The 20,244-nt window shown below is 34.2% G+C and overlaps 3 protein-coding genes across 3 annotated transcripts; 1 reads left to right on the top strand and 2 right to left on the bottom strand.

The window, feature by feature from the left end:
- Positions 1 to 7,595: 7,595 nt before the first annotated feature.
- Positions 7,596 to 11,239, bottom strand: LOC119642012 (neutral alpha-glucosidase AB). Its single transcript, XM_038040970.1, has 8 exons — positions 11,129 to 11,239; positions 10,960 to 11,050; positions 10,763 to 10,897; positions 10,543 to 10,684; positions 10,368 to 10,462; positions 9,782 to 10,291; positions 8,242 to 9,727; positions 7,596 to 8,184 (listed from the first exon to the last, which is right to left on the bottom strand). Exons 3-8 carry the CDS (start codon positions 10,861 to 10,863, stop codon positions 7,756 to 7,758), a joined length of 2,763 nt encoding a protein of 920 aa, XP_037896898.1. The 5' UTR covers positions 10,864 to 10,897; positions 10,960 to 11,050; positions 11,129 to 11,239; the 3' UTR covers positions 7,596 to 7,755.
- A 1,204-nt stretch (positions 11,240 to 12,443) lies between these two features.
- On the bottom strand, positions 12,444 to 14,283 carry LOC119644558 (tektin-3). Its single transcript, XM_038044141.1, has 6 exons — positions 14,155 to 14,283; positions 13,816 to 14,084; positions 13,383 to 13,758; positions 13,105 to 13,316; positions 12,744 to 13,052; positions 12,444 to 12,672 (listed from the first exon to the last, which is right to left on the bottom strand). Exons 1-6 carry the CDS (start codon positions 14,281 to 14,283, stop codon positions 12,444 to 12,446), a joined length of 1,524 nt encoding a protein of 507 aa, XP_037900069.1.
- Positions 14,284 to 15,402: 1,119 nt separating this feature from the next.
- Positions 15,403 to 19,505, top strand: LOC119641960 (regulator of nonsense transcripts 2). Its single transcript, XM_038040899.1, has 6 exons — positions 15,403 to 16,439; positions 16,498 to 17,146; positions 17,230 to 18,207; positions 18,278 to 18,581; positions 18,654 to 18,708; positions 18,759 to 19,505. The coding sequence occupies exons 1-6, from the start codon at positions 15,551 to 15,553 to the stop codon at positions 19,373 to 19,375; spliced, it is 3,492 nt and encodes a 1,163-aa protein (XP_037896827.1). The 5' UTR covers positions 15,403 to 15,550; the 3' UTR covers positions 19,376 to 19,505.
- Positions 19,506 to 20,244: the final 739 nt, after the last annotated feature.

Genomic DNA, 20,244 nt, shown 5'->3' with positions numbered 1-20,244 from the left:
TTTGTATGTATGTCCCTCTTCATTAAGTTCAATAATGTGCTTATATATATTTAGATATTTAGCTATTGCGCTCATTTGAATATGGATGTGTGTTCATACATTGAAATAATTTTTGATAGATTCGATTAAACAACATCCAGCTAAATTATATTGCGGTATTGTTGGTTATTTTCAATTAAATTTCCATTAGACAATAATACATATGATGCTTACATATTTACGCATTCGCATCATTATCATCATTATCGTCATCATCATCATCATCATCATCATCATCATAAAAATGACACCGTTAAATAGCGATAGCAATTTGAATAAATGATACATTGAAACACTGTGGAAAAATCACTAACAAATTTATAACAAATTTTCGATTCAATTATTTATCAGCCGTGGAAACTATTTAGGAACATTTAATTTGGGGGCACATAGAGATCAATCGCTTTCCGTTGACGTAAATTTTAATAATAACTAATCATATCCCAATGTAAGGGTCGCCAATAAGCATACATGTAATGAACTTTAATTATCCATAGGTGAGAGGATAGTACTACTAGGCTACTTATGTTTTATATGATCGCTCTGTTATTGCGAGCTTGTTGAAAGGTTCTACGTGAGTGAGATTAATCTGGTTTCCTCTAATATTTCAATGTCTGAAATGTAATCGTGCTTCTCGAATTTCGGCTTTCGAAGTCAATGAATGCAATTGAATGAAAACTTTAACATAGTGGCACAGAAACGAATAAATTCAGAATCTCATGTTGAATCGAACTAAAAACTATTGCTAGCATTTGGCAATGATTATAATAATTAAGAATGATTTCAATATTGTTCAGATTTTCATTTATTTGGGCAACCTTTTTATCACAACGAATCAATAAAGGGTTTAGTGTTGAGTAAATATACATATGTACATATAAAGATTGATCCATATTTTACTAATTATGAGCGTATTAGCGAACATTTAGTTATTTATCTTTAAAAGAATTTTTAATGAGTGATTTCAATAAATATATATATACATGTATATACATATACATATATAGAAAAGAAAGAAAGAAAGATCTTTGCTGATCTTTAGCTGATGAAAGCTTTATCCGTGGAATATAATGTCAAAACTCGTATGTGCCACATACCGGATATATATTAAGAAGAATACCGACAACAGATAATTTAGAACATATATATGTAGAGGTACTCTGAGCAATATCACAATGCCTTTTCAAGTCAATAAAACTAACGTTGAAGTGTTTTCTTATGACCATTCCTTCCAAAAGTACACGTGTTATAACTAGTGACGGATCACCTTGCCAGAGGTATATCCTTTAGCTTAAAAAAACTTCAAATTTTTTTTTGCAAACGAAAGCAATAAATCTTCGACTTTCAAAAGCCTAGGAAATTAATTGTTCAGTGAATTCACGAAAAGTAACCGAATTTAATATATCATACAAATGATGGATAATAGTCAATATACAATGATTTAACTCACTAGCGGTAACGAAAGTTTAAAGCGATTTTTAATACTGAAAGACAACTGCTATAAGACCAAGCCTAGTATTGAGCCTGTTCGCAAGACGACTTAATATACTGCCACTGCTGATACATACATACTATATAATCTACTAGAAAATAATATCACGCAACTATGAGCGGTTTTTTCTTTATAACCTTCGCTGAATGGTGAGACTATACGACATTTGTCCTCACATCTTAACCTTTAAATACATATCGTTGCCAATTGTCTACAATCCAATTTCATTTAATTTTTAAACAAATTTTATTTGTAAATCAAATTAAATTTAAAATAAACTTATTTCAAGTATAAATTTGCAATTAAATGAAACTAGAATGTAGACAATTGGCAACCATATGCATTTGAGAGTTAAAAGATGCATATGTAAATTCGCATTAAAAACTCCGTAACGGATGTGCTCAAAATTTCGAATCGATTTAATAATATATCGCCTGTTTCTCTGTTTGGATGTTGTCTGAGCATTATTTGAGCGCTCATGGTCGCAAAAATTAAATTAGAAAGCTTAAGCTTTGTATAGACGATATCAATACATAGCTGTGGACCGAGTTTACCACACATATATAAAACCAAAAGTAAGATATTGAAAATTCATGATTGATTTTGATCAAAAGCTTAGCACATATATACGCACATATCTATGAAGATTCTCTGAAACTGCGGTAAGAAAATGGGACGAATTGTTCACAAGAAACTAGGAAAAACACTTCAATTTGCATGAAAATGAAGAAATCTAACATTCCGTAGAGCTGCAGGGAGAAAATAGCCCTCTGATCACAACAAAAGAGAAGTTAAACATAATTTGTCTCTTCTTCTAGTCTAGTGTTGAAAAATTTTAGCAAATTTGCTGCACATTAATGCAGTTCGCATTCTCGGACTTAATTCTATTTTTATTGCAGGCTTCTGCTAGGCACGTTGACTTTGATTCTATTATGCCTCACAAAAGGTTTTGTGTCGATGAATATATATGAGTTGGCGATATTCATGTGTATATATGTATATAGGTCTATGCAGGTACATATATATATATATATATATATTGTGAGTTATCTAAATACAAGATTCACTTTCCTTAATATTCATCAAAAGACAGTTAAAGATGTTTAGTCGTTGCACTCGGTATTGCATCGTCTTTTTTTCATTTTAACTTATTTTCTGGTCTATTTTTGACTTTTGACACTACACTGAGCACAGGAATAAGTACACAAATACTAACAATACTGATCGTTACACTTTGCAATCTAAAAGCACTAAGACCCGATTATCCAATTACTGGACGTGCTTGTATGGAAATGATCCCGACATTAGTACATCGCATAAACAATACGACCCTTCAACATATGTACATATTTATACACGTAGTGTGGAAAGTTGTTGAATATGTGTACTATTTATGTCTTAAGAGGCTGCATGTGTTTTGAAATTTTTTTTCACTTGAAAAACACATTGATTGAGAAAAATGGGTAGAATGTATACTAACCAAAATATTTTACATCATTTTCTACAATTTTTTTCCATTTTCGTGGCAACATGTTGATATCGTGTCGAACGAATGATATTGATTTGGCAGCATTCCAATTATTGACCCACTTACCCCGGTGCGTACTTCACCATGCTCGCAACGATCTGAACAAGTGGCAATGAGAAGCGCATGCTGGGCGTGGCAGAACTTCTCTGCCTCTGGTCTGGTACATGCGTGGCAACACTATCGAGAGACGCGTACGATTTCTGGATGGTACAAAACCTTCTAGTTTGGAGGCTTATTGAGTTAATTGTTATCTAGATGTTATCTATAAGTACTTTGAGTCAGATATGCATGTAGAATGGCTATATGTTTTCCTACAAACTAATTGAATGACGTTTCCTATATATATTTATAAATTTTTTAAAAGTTTGCGTACCTTTCGTATAAGCAGACTACTTGCAATACCCTACGTCAGTTGGTTGTGAAGCAAGTAGTAACTAAAGTTCAGGAGATGAAATGCTTTGAGGACATCGCCTTTACTATGAGTTGCATAAAGGATGCAACTCATCGATTCCTTGCAAAAAATTTATTTGAAACGTTGGGAAGTAAAGTTATATATGTTCAGACCTGTCAGAGGCCACTTTTTTTTTCTGGAAATTTCCGCCTCAAAGGTGATCGTTAATCTGGGCGATAATGGTATTTTGCGGCCTGAGTTGGCGACTAACGTACGTCTAAACCTTTTGTCATTGCAAAGGAATTCGTCGAAGTCCGCTATTCGTGATCGCTGAGAAACGCATCCAACATCTTCAATTTGATATATTTTATTAAAAGTTACGGCAAAACGTTTTGTTCACATTATGGCCGCAATTTCAATATCAAAATTGCAACAACGTTCGTGAAATTATCCGAATTTTTTAATAAGCAAATCATATGCAGATTGCAGGTTTTTTTTTTTTTTTTTTTAAGGAAATAGTCTTCTCATGTGAGGCTCATGGAATAAGTACAAATTGTCGCTTCTAGTTTGAAGTCAATCCAGAAACTACGAGGGAGACAGTTTAACCTTCGGTCGAAGTGGCAGTTTGGTGCAGTTTTTGACGGCTAATTGAGAGAGAATAGAGATCCACTATATCATGGGCGATTAGCGCTATAAATCGATATCTCTTAATGATCGCCTGATGGCTTGATGGCCTTTTTCTTGGCAAATGTTGTTTTAAAGTTGGAAAAATGAATACTTTTAAGAAATTCTTATATCGAATGATTTCCCAGCACTCGTGAATTAACCCCATTAGGCTACGAATTTCTCTAAAATAACCCGAAAAAAAAAAAAAAAAAATTGAGAATATTGCTTATCCCCAAAGTCCTTCCTTTCTTTCTTCTTTCTTCAGAAAAGAAACGGCACCGCTTTGGTGGTTGTTTTCATTAAGCCACATATTTCCACAAAATTATTCCAATCAATGATAAATAGTATGAAACCATCGAAACACTACGAACGCTAAGAAAATTTGCCTCTTTATGCCAGTGAACGATAAGATTGCACACTTCTGTGATTAGGAACGGAATATCATATCGGGAAAGGTTCTTCGGAAGAATCCTTCTAACCGAAAAGCATCTTCCATTTCTCAAAATAAAAATAACTTTATACGTAAAGCTATTCCAATCATCTACTGTTGATCGCAATCGAGTGCAAGTCCTTTTCAATAATAACCAAAGATGACTTTGCTACCTTTGCCTGCTATTGCCATAGAAATCTATTTTCAAATATTATCGAAAATTTGTAAAGCAATACTACTGGCCTTAGAATTTTATGAGTGTATCTAAAAAAGGTTGTCCTTAACGGATATCAGTAATTTACGCGCCATAATTATATTCATTTTTTTTTTTTCTTTTGCGTTGCATTACAATTATCCGCTGAAGTAATTTTTCTCTATAAATTACCCACTGTGATAATAGCCTTGCATTCATCATATAACGTTTATGTAATAAAAACAAAATTTAAAAAAAAAAAAAAAAAAAAAAAAAATCATTTAGTTACAATTATATTCGTAATGCCGTTATGTAGATGTATGTTTTGAATGAAAAAAAAAAAAAAAAAACCTGCAACTAGAATAATCAAACCTTTTAGACAAAACACTGCATCTCATTTAACATTAGAGGTTTTTACTCCACTCTTTTAGGTGTATTTGTTATTTTAATTATTCGCCTGTAATTAGATTTTAAACATTTTCGCCACAAATGCATTTATAATACATTTTCTAGTGATTATGACTATCACAGCAAGTGTCTTTTCATGCGAATAAATATTTTTTTTTTTTTTTTTGTCTTTTTTCGTTAAATTCGAACTAAATAAATAAATATATATATATATATCTTTTCTGGAAAGGGCGGCGTAAAATACGCTAATATTTAATTCTTCAATTTAATAAAAATGTTACCCATCCGACTTCGTTTTAATAGCTTCGTTATCTTTTTCCGACTGCCTGGACTCGTAAGCACATGCTCGACTTTTCGTAGATAATAAAAAATATGACGACAAGAACGATACGTGATCGATAAATTTGCCTTATTATCATGGGTTATTTTTATTTTTTGTTTTATTTATTTATTAATTTTTTTTTTTTTTTTTTGCACTGATCGTATATGATACAAAGTTTTTTTCACAAGATTTTGACTTTGCAGTAACATGCGTAAAAATGTCATAACCTATCTAAACTAAACTACTGTAAACTACTGTGCAATGACATTGCATTTTTCTAAAAGCCCAGCGTTATACAATCAATTTGCGTTCCCTGTTGGGTTAGTCATCGCCGCGGAGTTTTTTTTTAAACAATCTTGAGAGCTCGAGATAGACTTGAATTTTATTATAACGATTGATTCGGTGCCGCTTTCTGTCCGTCTGTTCATCTGTCCATTCTTTATATCTATGTTCAGGTCGAAATGTGCGATTAAATGCCTTTTGGCCCATAAAATATGAACGCTCTTAACCCTTTGCAGTCGAGGGCTCCGAAACGGAGACATTCTAAATAATTTGCAGTTGTTAACATAAAAACAAAAACAAATCGTAAAAACTAGTATTCGGGTGTTTCGCTGTTGGTGACAAATGACGGTCACGGCTCGCGGATAGTAATACGAATGAAAAAATATTTCGAGCGCAAAGAGTTAAAAATGTTTCAAATCCGGCGTACTTTTTCAACAACTTCCCACATAACATCTTGAATTGAAAAGCCATTCAAATTGTGAAAAGATGAATGCCATTCATGGACTTGGATTTTTATTCTGTTTTAAACTGAATTACACTAGAAAAAAATACAGCTGAAGCTGCGGAAACGATTAAGCCGCTTTTGGGCACAAAATGCAATTACCTATAAAATAGTTGGAAAGTGATTTGAAAATTTCGTGCAAAAATGTCCATGCGAATTCGCATGGGACCATCCGACCCCATCAATAACAGCCAAGGAAGTAATCTTCAACTGAGGCCGCATTACTTCTTTATTTAGTACAATATTAGTTCTTTCTCTTCTACAAGGTTAGTGGAATGGACCGGATGGAGGAGCGAATGCATAAGCTCCACGCTCTCCACGGTAGGGAACATTGGTCCCCTACCGTTTAATCTTTACATAAATGTTCTTACGGATTCGATTGGTAACGAATGCGATTTTTTTGCGTATGTAGATCACATTGTTCTGCTTTAGAGAGGTAATGCAAGTAATTTGTATTTGTTCGATAACAAATATTAATGAGTCTTTAGCAGTTATTAAGCCATGGATCATACTGTGCATTAACTGCCCTAAGACCAAAGCCTTATTCTTCAATTCTTCGTGTGATGGGTCATTAAACTCCAGTATAAAAATATCTACGTATTCAATTAGACTTGTAGATTCAATGGAATGTCGTCGGGTAAACCTTATTCGCAAACTCAACTTTGGCCGACACATTTACAATGCGAGTGCTAAAGGTTGTCTTACGCACCGAAACTGAACAATTTAAACATGTGTCTGCATCGATAGGTTAAACCGTATTCGCGTATTCGTTCCTAATCTAATTGTAGAGTAAGAAATTATTGCAATTGAGCAAAGCATTACAAATCAAGATAGGAAAGTTGTAATTGCGACAGTAAAAAGATATTTTGTTTTGGGGCACTTCGTCACCGTTAATTGATCCTTTCCTGAGTTACGCTTACCAACGACTTAGTGCGTCCATCCATCACGCATACTAAACTTCATGTTAAGCATACAACAAAAGTTATACTATTTCTGCATATAATGCGACAAATATATTTATATTTATGCCTTGGGCAAGTTCGAAATTCAGCACACTTCGAAGTATTCGTGTAAATGTTTTAAACGCATCTAAATCTCCAACAAGAATGAAGTTCGATTTTTTTTTTTTTTTTTTTAATTATTGATAAAACACCGCCAATAAAACTTCTAGATTGCGCAAAGTAGGTGGTGCGCCTAACCAACATTGTTAACATGCGAAGCACAATAACATTTTCAATGTTGCATTGTTTATTGAACAAAATCAATTGTTGTTTAAATTGATAATAAAACTATCATTTTTATTGTATAAATGTAACAAAAAGATAAAATGAAAAGAAAATACTCTTGCATTTAAAATATAAATTTCTTAATAAACAATTTTCAGATGCTATAATTTCCATATTAATAATATCGGAATACTAATCAAAACGTAATTTTTACAAACGTAACGCCAAAAGAATTTAAAAATTTTTTGCAAAAAACGCAAAAGACTGCAAATTTAATTAGAAACTCAATTTGATTTCGAAGTCTTTGTTTATAGCTACTCCAGGCTTACGTACAACATAAGCATGTTGTTGCGGTTGGACTTCAAGCTCTTGGGTTAGTCCGTCAACAATAATGGTGGCAGATTTGGGTTTCTTAGTTAGACCAGCGATGACGACACGTTCAATCCACGACTTCGACACATATTTAGGTCTATTAATGAATTCATTAAATAGCTTGCGACCATCGAATTTATAATTAATATATATAAATTTTCCCTGACGATAATCGAAAGTTTTCTCATCATCCAAATAAAGAGTGCCTTCGGCTTTGCCATCTCTGTCTAAGGCCACAATTAAAGTATATGGATCATTTTTCATAAGAGTAGCGGCACGGCGTATGCGCTCCTTTTTGGGCACAATTGTACCACCGCGCTGATACACTGGTATCTGCAAAAAATGTAACATTTTCAGGATAACAGTTTAATATTCACATATCTCCTTTACCTTATAATCATTTACTGGGATTGTTTGTGAGCCCGCTTGATCGTACTTTTGATAATCGTCGGTATCATACCATAAGTTTGATGTTTTTTTATCATCAATAGCCGGGAAGAAAACACTAACTTTGCTGACACCTTGCTCCATAACAGGTCGCACCATTAGTCTGTCTTGCAGTAAGAATTGATTGTCAATAGTAAAGCCATTCGCATCTTTGGGATAATGGGCCAACAAAGGCCTTATAACGGGACCGCCATTAAGCTCATGTTCGTAGAACATAGTGTACCACAAGGGCAAATAAGAATAACGTTTTCGTATAGCGTCACGTATAATCAAACGTGTAGCTTCCGGATATAGCCAGGGCTCACGCCGTGCAGTATCGATGTGGGAATGAGAACGGAAAAATGGCAAGAATGCGCCCGTTTGATACCAGCGCCCAAACAATTCGGGTGTAGGATTTCCAAAAAAGCCACCAACATCAGCACCACAAAACGAAAAACCGGCTACCGCTTCCGAAAGACACATTTTTATCGAATGCTGCAAATGACCCCAATCAGCTAAGTTATCTCCAGTCCAAATAGCCGCATAGCGCTGCGAACCAGCATAATGCGAACGTGTTAAAATAAATGGCCGCTGTTTCGGATCCCGGTTACGTAAACCATCAAAAGTAGCCATAATGTGCATATGCCCGTATAAATTATGCAAATTACGATGTTCCCAATCGTTCTCATGTAATAGGTCTTTAGGCATTGTAACCTCTGGACCATTAAAGACTGACGGCTCGTTCATATCGTTCCATAACATCACATCACCTGTTGTAGTTCTAAAATTCTCTAACAAATATTGTTGGGCATAGTAATCGCGCACATCTTTGCGGAAAAAATCCGGGTAACTAGCTGCTCCGGGCCAACACCAACCCTCATAATCCTTTCCCTCTTTAGTCTTCACATAGTAACCTTCGTCCGTACAATTCTTGTGAAAGAAGTAATTATTGTCTCGCTTAATGTGCGGATCGATAATGATAATTAAATGTCGGCCTAAGTCCGTAAGATTTTTGATCATTTCCAAAGGTTCGGGAAACTTATAACTGTTCCAAGTGAAATATTTTTTGCCATCAGTATACTCAATGTCTAGCCACATGGAATCCATAGGTATATCGAATTCATCAAATTTAGTCACAACAGATTCCACATCAGCAGCATCATTATAATTCCAACGACATTGATGATACGCTAAAGCAAACATTTGAGGCAAAGGTGCGGTGCCTGTCAAAGATGCGTACTGTTTAAAAGCATCCATAGGTGAAGGACCTAGCATAATGAAAGTATCAATTATCCCCGTCTCAGACATAAAATGCGCCGACTGCGGATCCGTTTTGCGAGAGCCAGAAACAAAGCTTACTATAGACGACACCACATTTCTCTCAGCCGTGTTAATATCTACCCAAGTTTCAGCAGCATTTAACCACAAGACACCGGCAGTACATTGTGTTCTAAAAGTATTTACAGTTACTTATTAATAACCCACAATTGCTATCTTTACTTACCCGTGAGCGTAGAGCACAGGCACTGAGCCATACAAGGCCATCTTGCTGTCAATAAGATACTCAAACACATCCAAATTGTATAAGCGATAGGGTTCGGTACCCGAAGTTGACTTCAAAATGAAACTGTCCGCATGTTCAGGAATACCGAATAATGCTTCTGCTTCGGGAAAGGAAAAATCTAGGGCAACTGCCTCGGGACCATAGGGTTTAGAGTCATGATGAGAATTGAAATTCTCTTCCCATGCCCCCGGATCATCTTCCTGAGGAGTTGCAAATGGTCCCTTCTCATTAGTCTCACTGACATCATCAGAATTTTCAACTACATTCTCATCTGGATTGAAAGGTTTTTTGCGTAAATGCTCAAAATTCATTAAACCTTTAGCATTGGCAGACACTGCTAAAACATTGTTCTCATAAAAGTCAATACGAAAAGGATCTGCTACAATCACAGCTTTATTGTAACCCGATGTTAAAACAACTTCATTCTGATCTTCCTTTTCAATATTGATACTGGAAATAGTGTTAAAATAATTAACATATATATATATATATATCCACACAATCAAATAAAAACAAACAAACACACTTTTCTGGTTGAGGTTCAGCTACTAGAGCATGCGTTACTTTATAACGGGGCCTTAAAGGTGTCTTCTCATCAATTATTAAACGATAACTATTATTCTTGAAATAAAACAAGAAAAATTAACAAAATCTTAATTAATCCTAACACAACATATAATGTTATAAAATATTACGCATACCACTAAGGCTTCTAATTTAACTACAAATAAATGTTGAGTATCTTTGTTAATCAGGTCTATTGTTATGGCATTTGAATATGTATTCATCGAGCCAGGAACAAGAGCAAATTTAGAATTTCCCGGCGGTATTTTACGGCAACGTCTGCATATTAATTAGAAGAAAGAAAAAGCATGTTAACACAAACATATATATTCTGATATCATTAAATTTATGATTTACCGGCAAAAGCTGCTTTGCTCACATTTTTTAAAATTATTTGGATCAACTCCAAAAGTCATTTGAAAAATAAACGCTATTAATACAAAGATTATCAAACGCATTGCTTGCTTTATTTACGATATGTTTCAAAGGTCACTGAAATGGACAAAAGAATGTATGAAGAAAAATTTATTTATCTCAATTGAACAGAAACTAACATGATCCGAATTGCACACGTCAGATTGTAATCGACAAACAAATCAATGCGAGTTTATAAAAACCATATAAGAGCACACAATTTGTATAAAACTGTTTAATAATTATAAAAAGAGAAAAAGTTTAAAACTAAAAAATATTTTTTCACGCCACAAATCACAAATATTTTACCGAAAATTGCAATTTGACCAAAATAATACTTTTACTGGGTTGATTTATATTGTTCTTGAAAACTTTTTGTTTGTTTTTTCTCTCTCTTTTTAATGGGGAAAAAAAAGTACATAAAAAGTTCTTTTTCTAAATATAAGTTTAGTAAATTTAGAGAAATTTTACCGGCTATTATAACACTCCTTTCCTTTTTTACGAAAACCTTTCTTTAAGACAAAATGCGCCAACTAGTACCAATCAATGCAAAAACAATTTTCTCTAAGCAAAGTTGCCAAAGTTCCATTGCTTTGTCTCCTAATTAGAATATTTATGTAAATAAGAGACTTGACTATAAAAGCAACCCTACTCCATTGAATGGATAGCAAAAAACAACTTATATTTGCATTTTATTATTCTGATATTTCAAAGCCAAAAGCCTTAGATGCTAGTTACCTTAGTAAGACCTTAGTCTTAGAATATATTCTCTGGCTAAATTTATAATAATAATAACAATAATAATAATATTCTGATATTGTTCTATAAAGTTCGATTGAGACTTGCGACTCTATTGCAATATTTACGTTTGCTAAACGTTGAATTTTTAATATAAGGCAAAACAAAAAAAAATAAGGAAATGTAATTAACCTAACATATGCAAAATTTGCTAAATTTGAAATGATTTGATCGATGTCGTCGTAATCCTCTGGCTATCGAATTCATAATATTAACTTCAAAACAATTTCAAGAAAAACACGCTTGGCATTTACCAAGAACACTTTCTTTTTCCTTAATAACTACCTTATGACTTGATGTACGAGGCAAAGCTAGAAGCTCTTATTAATATGCGAAAATGGGGTCAATGTTGTGTCCATAATAGCTAAATATGATTTTTAATTTTCTATGAAGTCAAAAAGCGCTGTCAAATTCTTTAAATCTACAATTCCAAATACCATATATTTGCATGTTTTCTTTCGTTATCTTTACATCAATCACTACTGTACACCGCTATCCGCATTTTATACATGACGTAATAAAAAACGTAACTAACCCAATATTAGAACGACTTCACTCCTTAAAACACAACGTATTGACAAATCTTAGAGCCCGATTAATATACCCATATCGTTCGTAATATTGTTTAGCCGAAAAGAATTCCAGATCCCTTAAGATAAAAATCGATAACATGGATCCCTGTCTCCTCACTTTGTTTTCTTACTTAAAATGAAAATAATTGTAAAAATCCTTGCTACACATATATGGGATAAAAAATTTATTACACAAATCTCCCATTTTTTATAAAATTTGATTAAAAGAGAAAAGAACACTTCATTACAAATTTTTAATACTTGATCATATTATTGACGGGAAAAGAACGTCTCAAGCCCATGCACTTTTCACGATCAATAAACAAAGCATTAACTTTGTTACGTAAATCGCCTTCCAAAGTAGAACGCGTCTTTAATAGACTTTGGTGTTGAGCTTCTGCTTCTTGAAGCTTTGTGTGCAATGAATTGACCACATCTTTAATATCCTGAACTTCTTGAATCAAACGCAATTGAGCGTAATCCCTTAAAGTGTCCATTGCAGGCAAATATTTGTTAAATTAAATGAAACACTTTTTATACGCATAGATACGTACTTGCATAATTCACCACCTTCGCGATGAGAACGAGATTCTAAACGAGTTTGAGCCACTTTTAATGGATTCGCTTTATCTTGTATGGCTTTCTGCAATAAGAAAATATGTTTCTCTAAATCAAATAATTCTTGTTGAACCTTATGCAAGTGCAGCTGAATTTTATTTTTGGATTCGGCCATTTCTTGAGCTCTTCGATCCAAAGCATTATTAGTGTTACTCCAATGGTCCCAAACTGAGGTTGCAATGGCATTTACCGTAGTCTCAGCATCGCTGCGCAGCTGAGAAAGTTTTGCTCTTTCAGCCTGAGATCTATTTTTTAAGCGTTTTTACAATAAATACAAAGAAAGTTATTAAATCAAACCTGCTAACACGTTGGCTACTTGCTTCAGCCCAAGATTCTTGTGTGCTAACTGTAGGGTCGTATTTTTCAATACCTCCGTAGTAGGCAATACCTCTGCTATAATTGTTCAATTGATGGCATACAGAATCAATACCTAGCGTGGACTCTTTATGAGTCACATCTTCCTCCAATAAGTGTTGGGCGGCTCGACAATCATTGGCTTGCCGGGTAATCTTTAAACAAGCAAAATAGACTTCTCAAATGTTTAGTCAATTGGAAGGATTTGCTTCCCTTCTTACCTTTTCATGTAGATCTTGCAATCTTTGCCTTGAATTACGCAGATTATCTATTTCCAATAGTAAAGCCTTTTCAACGGAATCATGCACTTTCTCCACGCCGGCGCGACCTTCACGATGATATAGGCATTCCTGAGCTATGTGCAACGGAGCCTCTAAATCTAACATAGCTTTTCCGCATTTACGTTTTAATTCCGTGAATGCAGATGACTCGGAGATTAATTTTTCTAATTCTGTGTTCAGTTCATTGCGCCAAAAGGTAACATCGGTTATGCGCTCGCCTAATCGACGACCAGCGTCCCGCTGACCTTGAGATGTTTTTTCATCGGTTTCACGCATTAAACGAACAGCGTCGTTACGAATACGTTCAGATTGGTTTCTAGGTTAGGCTAAAAGTTCTAGAAAAAATTGTTTAAACTAAAAAACGTACATGTACCTATTTATATTGGATTCGGCATATTTGGTTAAATTGTTATTATTCCATTCTCCAGATGTATAGCGCGTGTAAAGGGCGGCACGTGCGCCATGTTGAGGATTACGAAGAAATCCTGTCACCAAATTCGGAAATGTCAAAGGCTCCGTAGTCATACCGGACGGAGCAAAGCACGGTTTCACCAACTGATTAGTTACTGGTTGCTCTGGCAGATTTTTTACCTCAATCATCTCGTAACTTAACGTCGGCCGCCAAGGATGTGGATGAGTGGTCTTTATACAAAAGAAAATAAAAAAAAAAAAATTTTCTTATAATAAAGTTGCCTTAGAACGATAAAGTTACCTGATAAGATGTTCCAACGCGTGGGGGTACCGACGGCCCGGACACGGGTTCCATGCATGGCGGTGCTCCAGCCATACTCCATGGCTGCAATTGTGAATACATCACAGTTTGTTCAAATTTTGTGGACATTTCGTTTTTTTATTAATTTTTAACTAAAATCCACTAACTAAAGCCAAAAATAATAATCAAAATTTTTTCTTTTTTAATAAAGTACACAAACGTATTTTGAAAACTTATAAAAAACTAATGTCGGTTAAATAACAGAAAATTCAACATCAGTAGATTAAGAAATTAAAAAATTTTTCAAAGTGCTTTTTCACAACAACATCAACAACTACAGTTAATGAGTGCATGAATGTATGACGAAAAATTTTGATACATAGGACTCCATTAAATTTCTGTAATCCTTGCGTTCCGGATATTGATCACCCTTCTGTGTAGGCCATCGATCAATTAAATCGTCTTTGACCAAACGATGATCAAATAGACGATTTTCTATGTAAACATCTTTAAAATATTTCATAATGAAGCCGTTCCTTTTATATTATAATATTTTATATATATGAGAATATGAGGTTAAGTTTTTCATTTTAAACACTTTTCTAATGCACTCACTATCGGCACACTTGACTTTTGTAATAAATCCTTTAAGGTTTCAGTTTTTGGATATAAAAGTGGATAACGTCTCTGAAGAAATTTGTCTTCATTTTGCCAACAAAGCATTTAGCGTTTGCACGGTTCAATTATGCAACATATAATGACCTATTTTATGGCGCTTCTGCACTATAATAAATGCGGAAATTTACTATATTATCGATCTAACAAAAAATGCTTAGTAACCAACTCATGCATATTTATCTTCATGCTTGAAAACGCTGTTAATTTTTTCTTTGTGATCGGATTTATGCAAGTTAATGTATGTAGTTCATCATTTGAGTGAATCTGCAACTTTTAAATTAACTGACTTTACCCTATCGGATCAAGCAATGTCCATAACATATTACTGTTCTTGCAATAATTTCTTAATCGCTTAAATTATATATATATATATATTTTTTTTTTTTTGTTTTGCATAAGCATATATATATTTATTAAGGATAAAATCTTAGGCGATTTCAATAAGAAGAGAGGATACGACAGTACATTCTTATTTCTAGGTAACTACAATCTATATATATGATTATGATATTTTTAGAGACCAATATTCGTTCTTAATAATTATCATCTGAAGTAGTTCATGAAACACATGATATTGTTAGATTGGCAACACCGTCTTTCAAAGAGAAATAATTGCAAACTGAAATGTGTGTGAAAGTAAATAAAGGAATCTATATAAATTTTCATTTTATTGTCAATTTTGTTATTTAAAGAAAAGCCCATCAGAAATCATTATAAAATGGTTGAGGAGAACGAACGAGATAACTTAGATAGTAAAGCTGCAGCCCCAGAGGCTGCAGCGGAAGACGATGCTGAAGAAATAGCTTGCCAAGAACGGGAAGAGTTGAAAATATTTCTTACAGAATTACGAGAGAAAATCGGAACAAAATCTCGATTAAGATTGGAAAATACCAAATTTGAGTTACCCGATGATGGTTATTTTGCCAAATTGGATTCAAACTTAAAGCGTAATACGGCTTTTGTAAAGAAACTGAAACAATTTACAGCCGCCCAGTTGGAAGCGTTACTCAAGGACATGAAGAGTCTTAATTTGACCAAGTATATATCAGAAATTTGTTCTGCTTTATCTGAGGCAAAAATTAAAATGACTGATGTGACAGCTGTGGTGATATTGTGCTCCAAATTGCATCAAACCTATGATGAATTTGACAATGAGTTTTTTGAAGCTTGGCAGAAAACTTTATTATTAAAGCCCGGTGAGAAATTTAGCAATCCTAGTAAATTGCGTGTAGATTTAAGACTTTTCGCTGAACTGGTAAGTTCCGGTGTGATCAATAGCAAACAAGGTCTGGGTCTATTAGGAAATGTTTTAACAACTATTATATCGCAAGATAAAGAAGATTATAGCAATTTATCCATAATTCTATCATTTTGCCGTCATTGTGGTGAAGAATACGCCGGTCTCGTGCCACGCCGTATGCTCGATTTGTCGCAAAAGCATGACCAGCAAACCATACCCAAGTCGGATTTCTTAACTCCAGATAAACAGCAAAATTTACGCAATCTTCTAAAGGATTATTTTAAAAACTTTTGTAAGCATTTATTAAGCGAACAAGCCCAATTGATAAATATGAAAAATAATTTAAAAATCTCAATGGCTTCTAAAGGTAAGTGTTGTGATTTTATCGAAAAATGTATTCACATTTTTAAAATAATCCAACTCAGGGGAGATTTCTAATAAATCCAAGGAGAAATGTGAACTAAAGCAGGCTAATTTTGATAAGCTATTGTCTTCGGGTCAATTGTTATCAGATCTTTTGGATGAGTCATTGCCTGAATTAGCTGTAGAAACTGAAAATGTTAGTTCCGGTAATCCAATTGAAACTATAATGGAAAATTTAACAGTGGGTGAATTAGACCCTTGGCGTGACGAGGAAACTAAAAATTTTTATACCGATTTACCGGATTTGAGGCAGTTTTTACCGAATTTTTCAGCACCCAAAGTGGATCCTGCACAGATTGAAGAACCAACCATAATGACTGAAGAAGCTTTACTCGCTGACATAGAAAACGATATCGATCTAGATGATCCGCCTTCAATTGCATCGGATCCGGGCAATGAAAAAGAAATAACTGAACAAGAAGAAATAAATATAAAAGAAAAAAGCGATAAGACGACAACATCAAAAGATTCTAGTCGTAGCGGAAGTATAAGTGGCAAGACTGCAAAACAGCATTTCGATCAATTTTTAATTAATTTGAACAATTGCGTGAATAAAGAATTGATCGATTCTGCGGCCATAGAGTTTCTGTTGACTTATAATACAAAAAATAATCGAAAGAAATTGACAAAATCAATAATATCCGTACACAGGTGGGTAGGATTTTTTAAAACCCATAGCGAAACAAAATTTTTTCGGAAGTTTTTCATTATTTATAAACATATTGCTTTAACAGAACACGTTGGGATCTATTGCCATTTCTTTCACGATTTGTAGCGATCGTCAATCTCTGTCATACCGATGTAGCTTTAGATTTATCGGAACTACTACGTAAGGAGTTCAAATGGCACGTACGAATGAAAAATCAATTTAATATTGAATCAAAAATCAAAGTTGTTCGTTTTATGGGAGAAATGGTTAAATTTGGTTTATATAAAAAATTCGATGCTCTTAGCTGCTTGAAAATCCTGCTTAGAGACTTCCAACATCATCATATTGAAATGGCCTGTGCCTTTATTGAAGTTGCCGGTGTCTACTTATATAATTTCAAAGATTCGCGTTGGCTTATGAATTCTTTTCTGGATCAAATGTTGCGTTTAAAAACGGTTACTGCCCTAGACTCGCGCCATGCCGCCCAAATTGAAAACGTTTACTATCTGGTTAAGCCGCCGGAAACTGTTAAACAAGACGTTATACTTCGACCAGCGATACAAGAATACATCAGGCATTTGATATTCCAAGAGTTAAACAAACAAAATGTTGATCGTTGCATTAAAATGATCCGACGTATAAATTGGCACGATCCGGCTGTTAGCAATTACGCGATTAAATGCATGTCTAAAGCGTATTTGCTGCGTTTTCCTTTGATACGTTGCCTGGCAGATTTGGTATCAGGTCTTAGTTCCTATCAAGAAAGGACCGTAACTATGGTGGTGGATAACGTCTTTGAGGATATCAGAACTGGCCTGGAAATTCATTCGCTTAAACTGGCTCAACGACGTATAGCTATGGCCAAGTATTTGGGAGAATTATATAATTATAAATTGGTCGACTCCACTAATATACTTAATACCCTGTATTCTATAATTTCGCTGGGTGTCACTATGGAAGACGGTGCAATATCAGAATTAGATCCGCCAGATAGTTTATTTCGTTTGAAGTTAGCTTGTGTATTATTAGATACCTGCGGTCCGTTTTTTACCAACAAACGCAAGTAAGTTATTTGTAATCAGTTTAAGTTTACAAACTATTTAAATATATATATATATATCCATCTCTTTCAGATTAAATTATTTCTTGGTATTTTTTCAACATTATTATTGGTTTAAAAAGTCGAATCCAATCTTTAGTAAAGTAGAAGATACCCATGATTTGTTCCCTATATTGGTAGATCATATGTATCGCGACTGTTTGACTAACGTTAGTCCAAAGTTGAAATTATACAAAAATCTCGAAGAAGCCAAAGAAGCCATTAATAAACTTAAAGCTAAGCTTTATCCTCGATTAGAAGAACTAAACAAACTTAGGGCGAGTAATGAAGCTGTAAGTCTCCCTGCAATACCAGAGGACAGCGAATTAGATGATCGGGTAAGAAATTTGACTAGTTCATAATATTTATGCATAATCCTAAAAAACATGTATTTATTATTAATCCTAAAGCCTAGTAATGATTCTTCTTCGGAGCTGGATGCCGGACGATCGCGCAAAACTCCGGGTGAAGAAGAAGAGTACGAAGATGTTGAAGATGAAGACGACGACGATGAGAATACAACGATGATGACGCCACTAATCCGGCCAATACAACCGATTGGACTGAAAACGAATATATGGCAGATGATGAACCTAAGGTAGTGGAAAAATCCAAGGAAGATTTAGAATTTGAGCAAATGTTTGAGAAAATGGCCCAAGACAGCTATCAAGAACGTCTTAAAGACAATGTTAAACCAAATACAAAAGATATTCCCGTTCCTATGATGGTCAGAAACACAAAAAAGTCGTATGATCAAATAACGGCTGGAGCAGCTGGCACGCAATCGATGTCCGGTGTTGATACAAAAAATAACAACAACAATAGCGCCGTCCCATTTGTTTTAATGGTGCGCGGAGGCAAGGGTGGAAAACAGCAATTTAAGCAATTTACTGCTCCTTCAGATTCTCAATTGGCTATAAATCTGAAATTAGAAGAAGAAAAAATACGCGAGGAGAAGGAACGCGTTAAACGTTTAACTTTAAATATAACTGAGCGAATTGAGGAGGAAGACTATCAAGACTCGTTAATGCAAACTCAGCGAAACTCCTTGCCCGATCCTTATGCGCGTCCTACCAAACCGAAATTTAAACACCAAAAAGGGGCACCCGACGCCGATTTAATATTCAATTAGATTTAAATTTTCACATTGTTCACATTGCAAAAACAATAACAATTCATTTTCTTTTCTGAGTTTATGTTTACTTCATCTTTAAATTTATCTCTAGCATACATATATTTCTTTAGAAACGTCCTGTAAGGGCTTGATATAAAATTCATTGAAAGTTTTCAATAAATTGAATAAAACGACGATCATTGAGAAAAATGTCTTACATCTTTTAGTGAAACGAACCCATTTCTTACAAAATGCTAGACTCCCCTAGTTCGTTAGATAATTTCCTCTATGTGTGTGTGTGTGTGTGTGCGTGTGTGTGTGTGCTCAAGATTTACCATAAAAACTGCAAGAAAAGAGAAATTGCATTCCATTAAAGTGGAATTCCATTCCACCTCTTATCAATTCATAATAATATTTTCAATAATTATTATTATAATTTTATGGATTCTTTATAGATTCTATTTGAAAAGCAATATAATTCGGATTGCTTCGCCAAAAAAAAAAAAAAAACAGCAAAGCGAGAAGAATTTGTCTTTATCATCGGCAGGTTATATAGTTAATATTCAGGCAAAGTTTAGATGATGAATGTGATAGTGATGGTACAGTCAGATTTATGAGGTGTTCACAAAAAGATCTTAACTACTCCTTAATTTTGATGGAATAAGCTTTCAAGTTCAACCATCTCTTGATCCTTGACACTTAACAAAGCTCTCGTAGAGCGTTTACGGAGTTCTGTTAACCGAGTTGGTAAGTTGGCCTTTACTAGCTACGGCAACATCTTGATTCGTTTCCCCAACTGAAGAAAAAAATGTTTAAAAACTTTTTGCTTTCACTTCATTTGTTGTTGTTTTCAAGTAATTTTTCATTCAAACAAAAACTTCGAACGT

This window comes from Glossina fuscipes, unplaced genomic scaffold (genome assembly GCF_014805625.2).
Source record: "Glossina fuscipes isolate IAEA_lab_2018 unplaced genomic scaffold, Yale_Gfus_2 0, whole genome shotgun sequence".
NCBI classification, from domain to species: domain Eukaryota; kingdom Metazoa; phylum Arthropoda; class Insecta; order Diptera; family Glossinidae; genus Glossina; species Glossina fuscipes.
The sequence above is the reverse complement of the archived record's forward strand: the minus strand, read 5'-3'. Positions and strand labels throughout refer to the sequence as shown.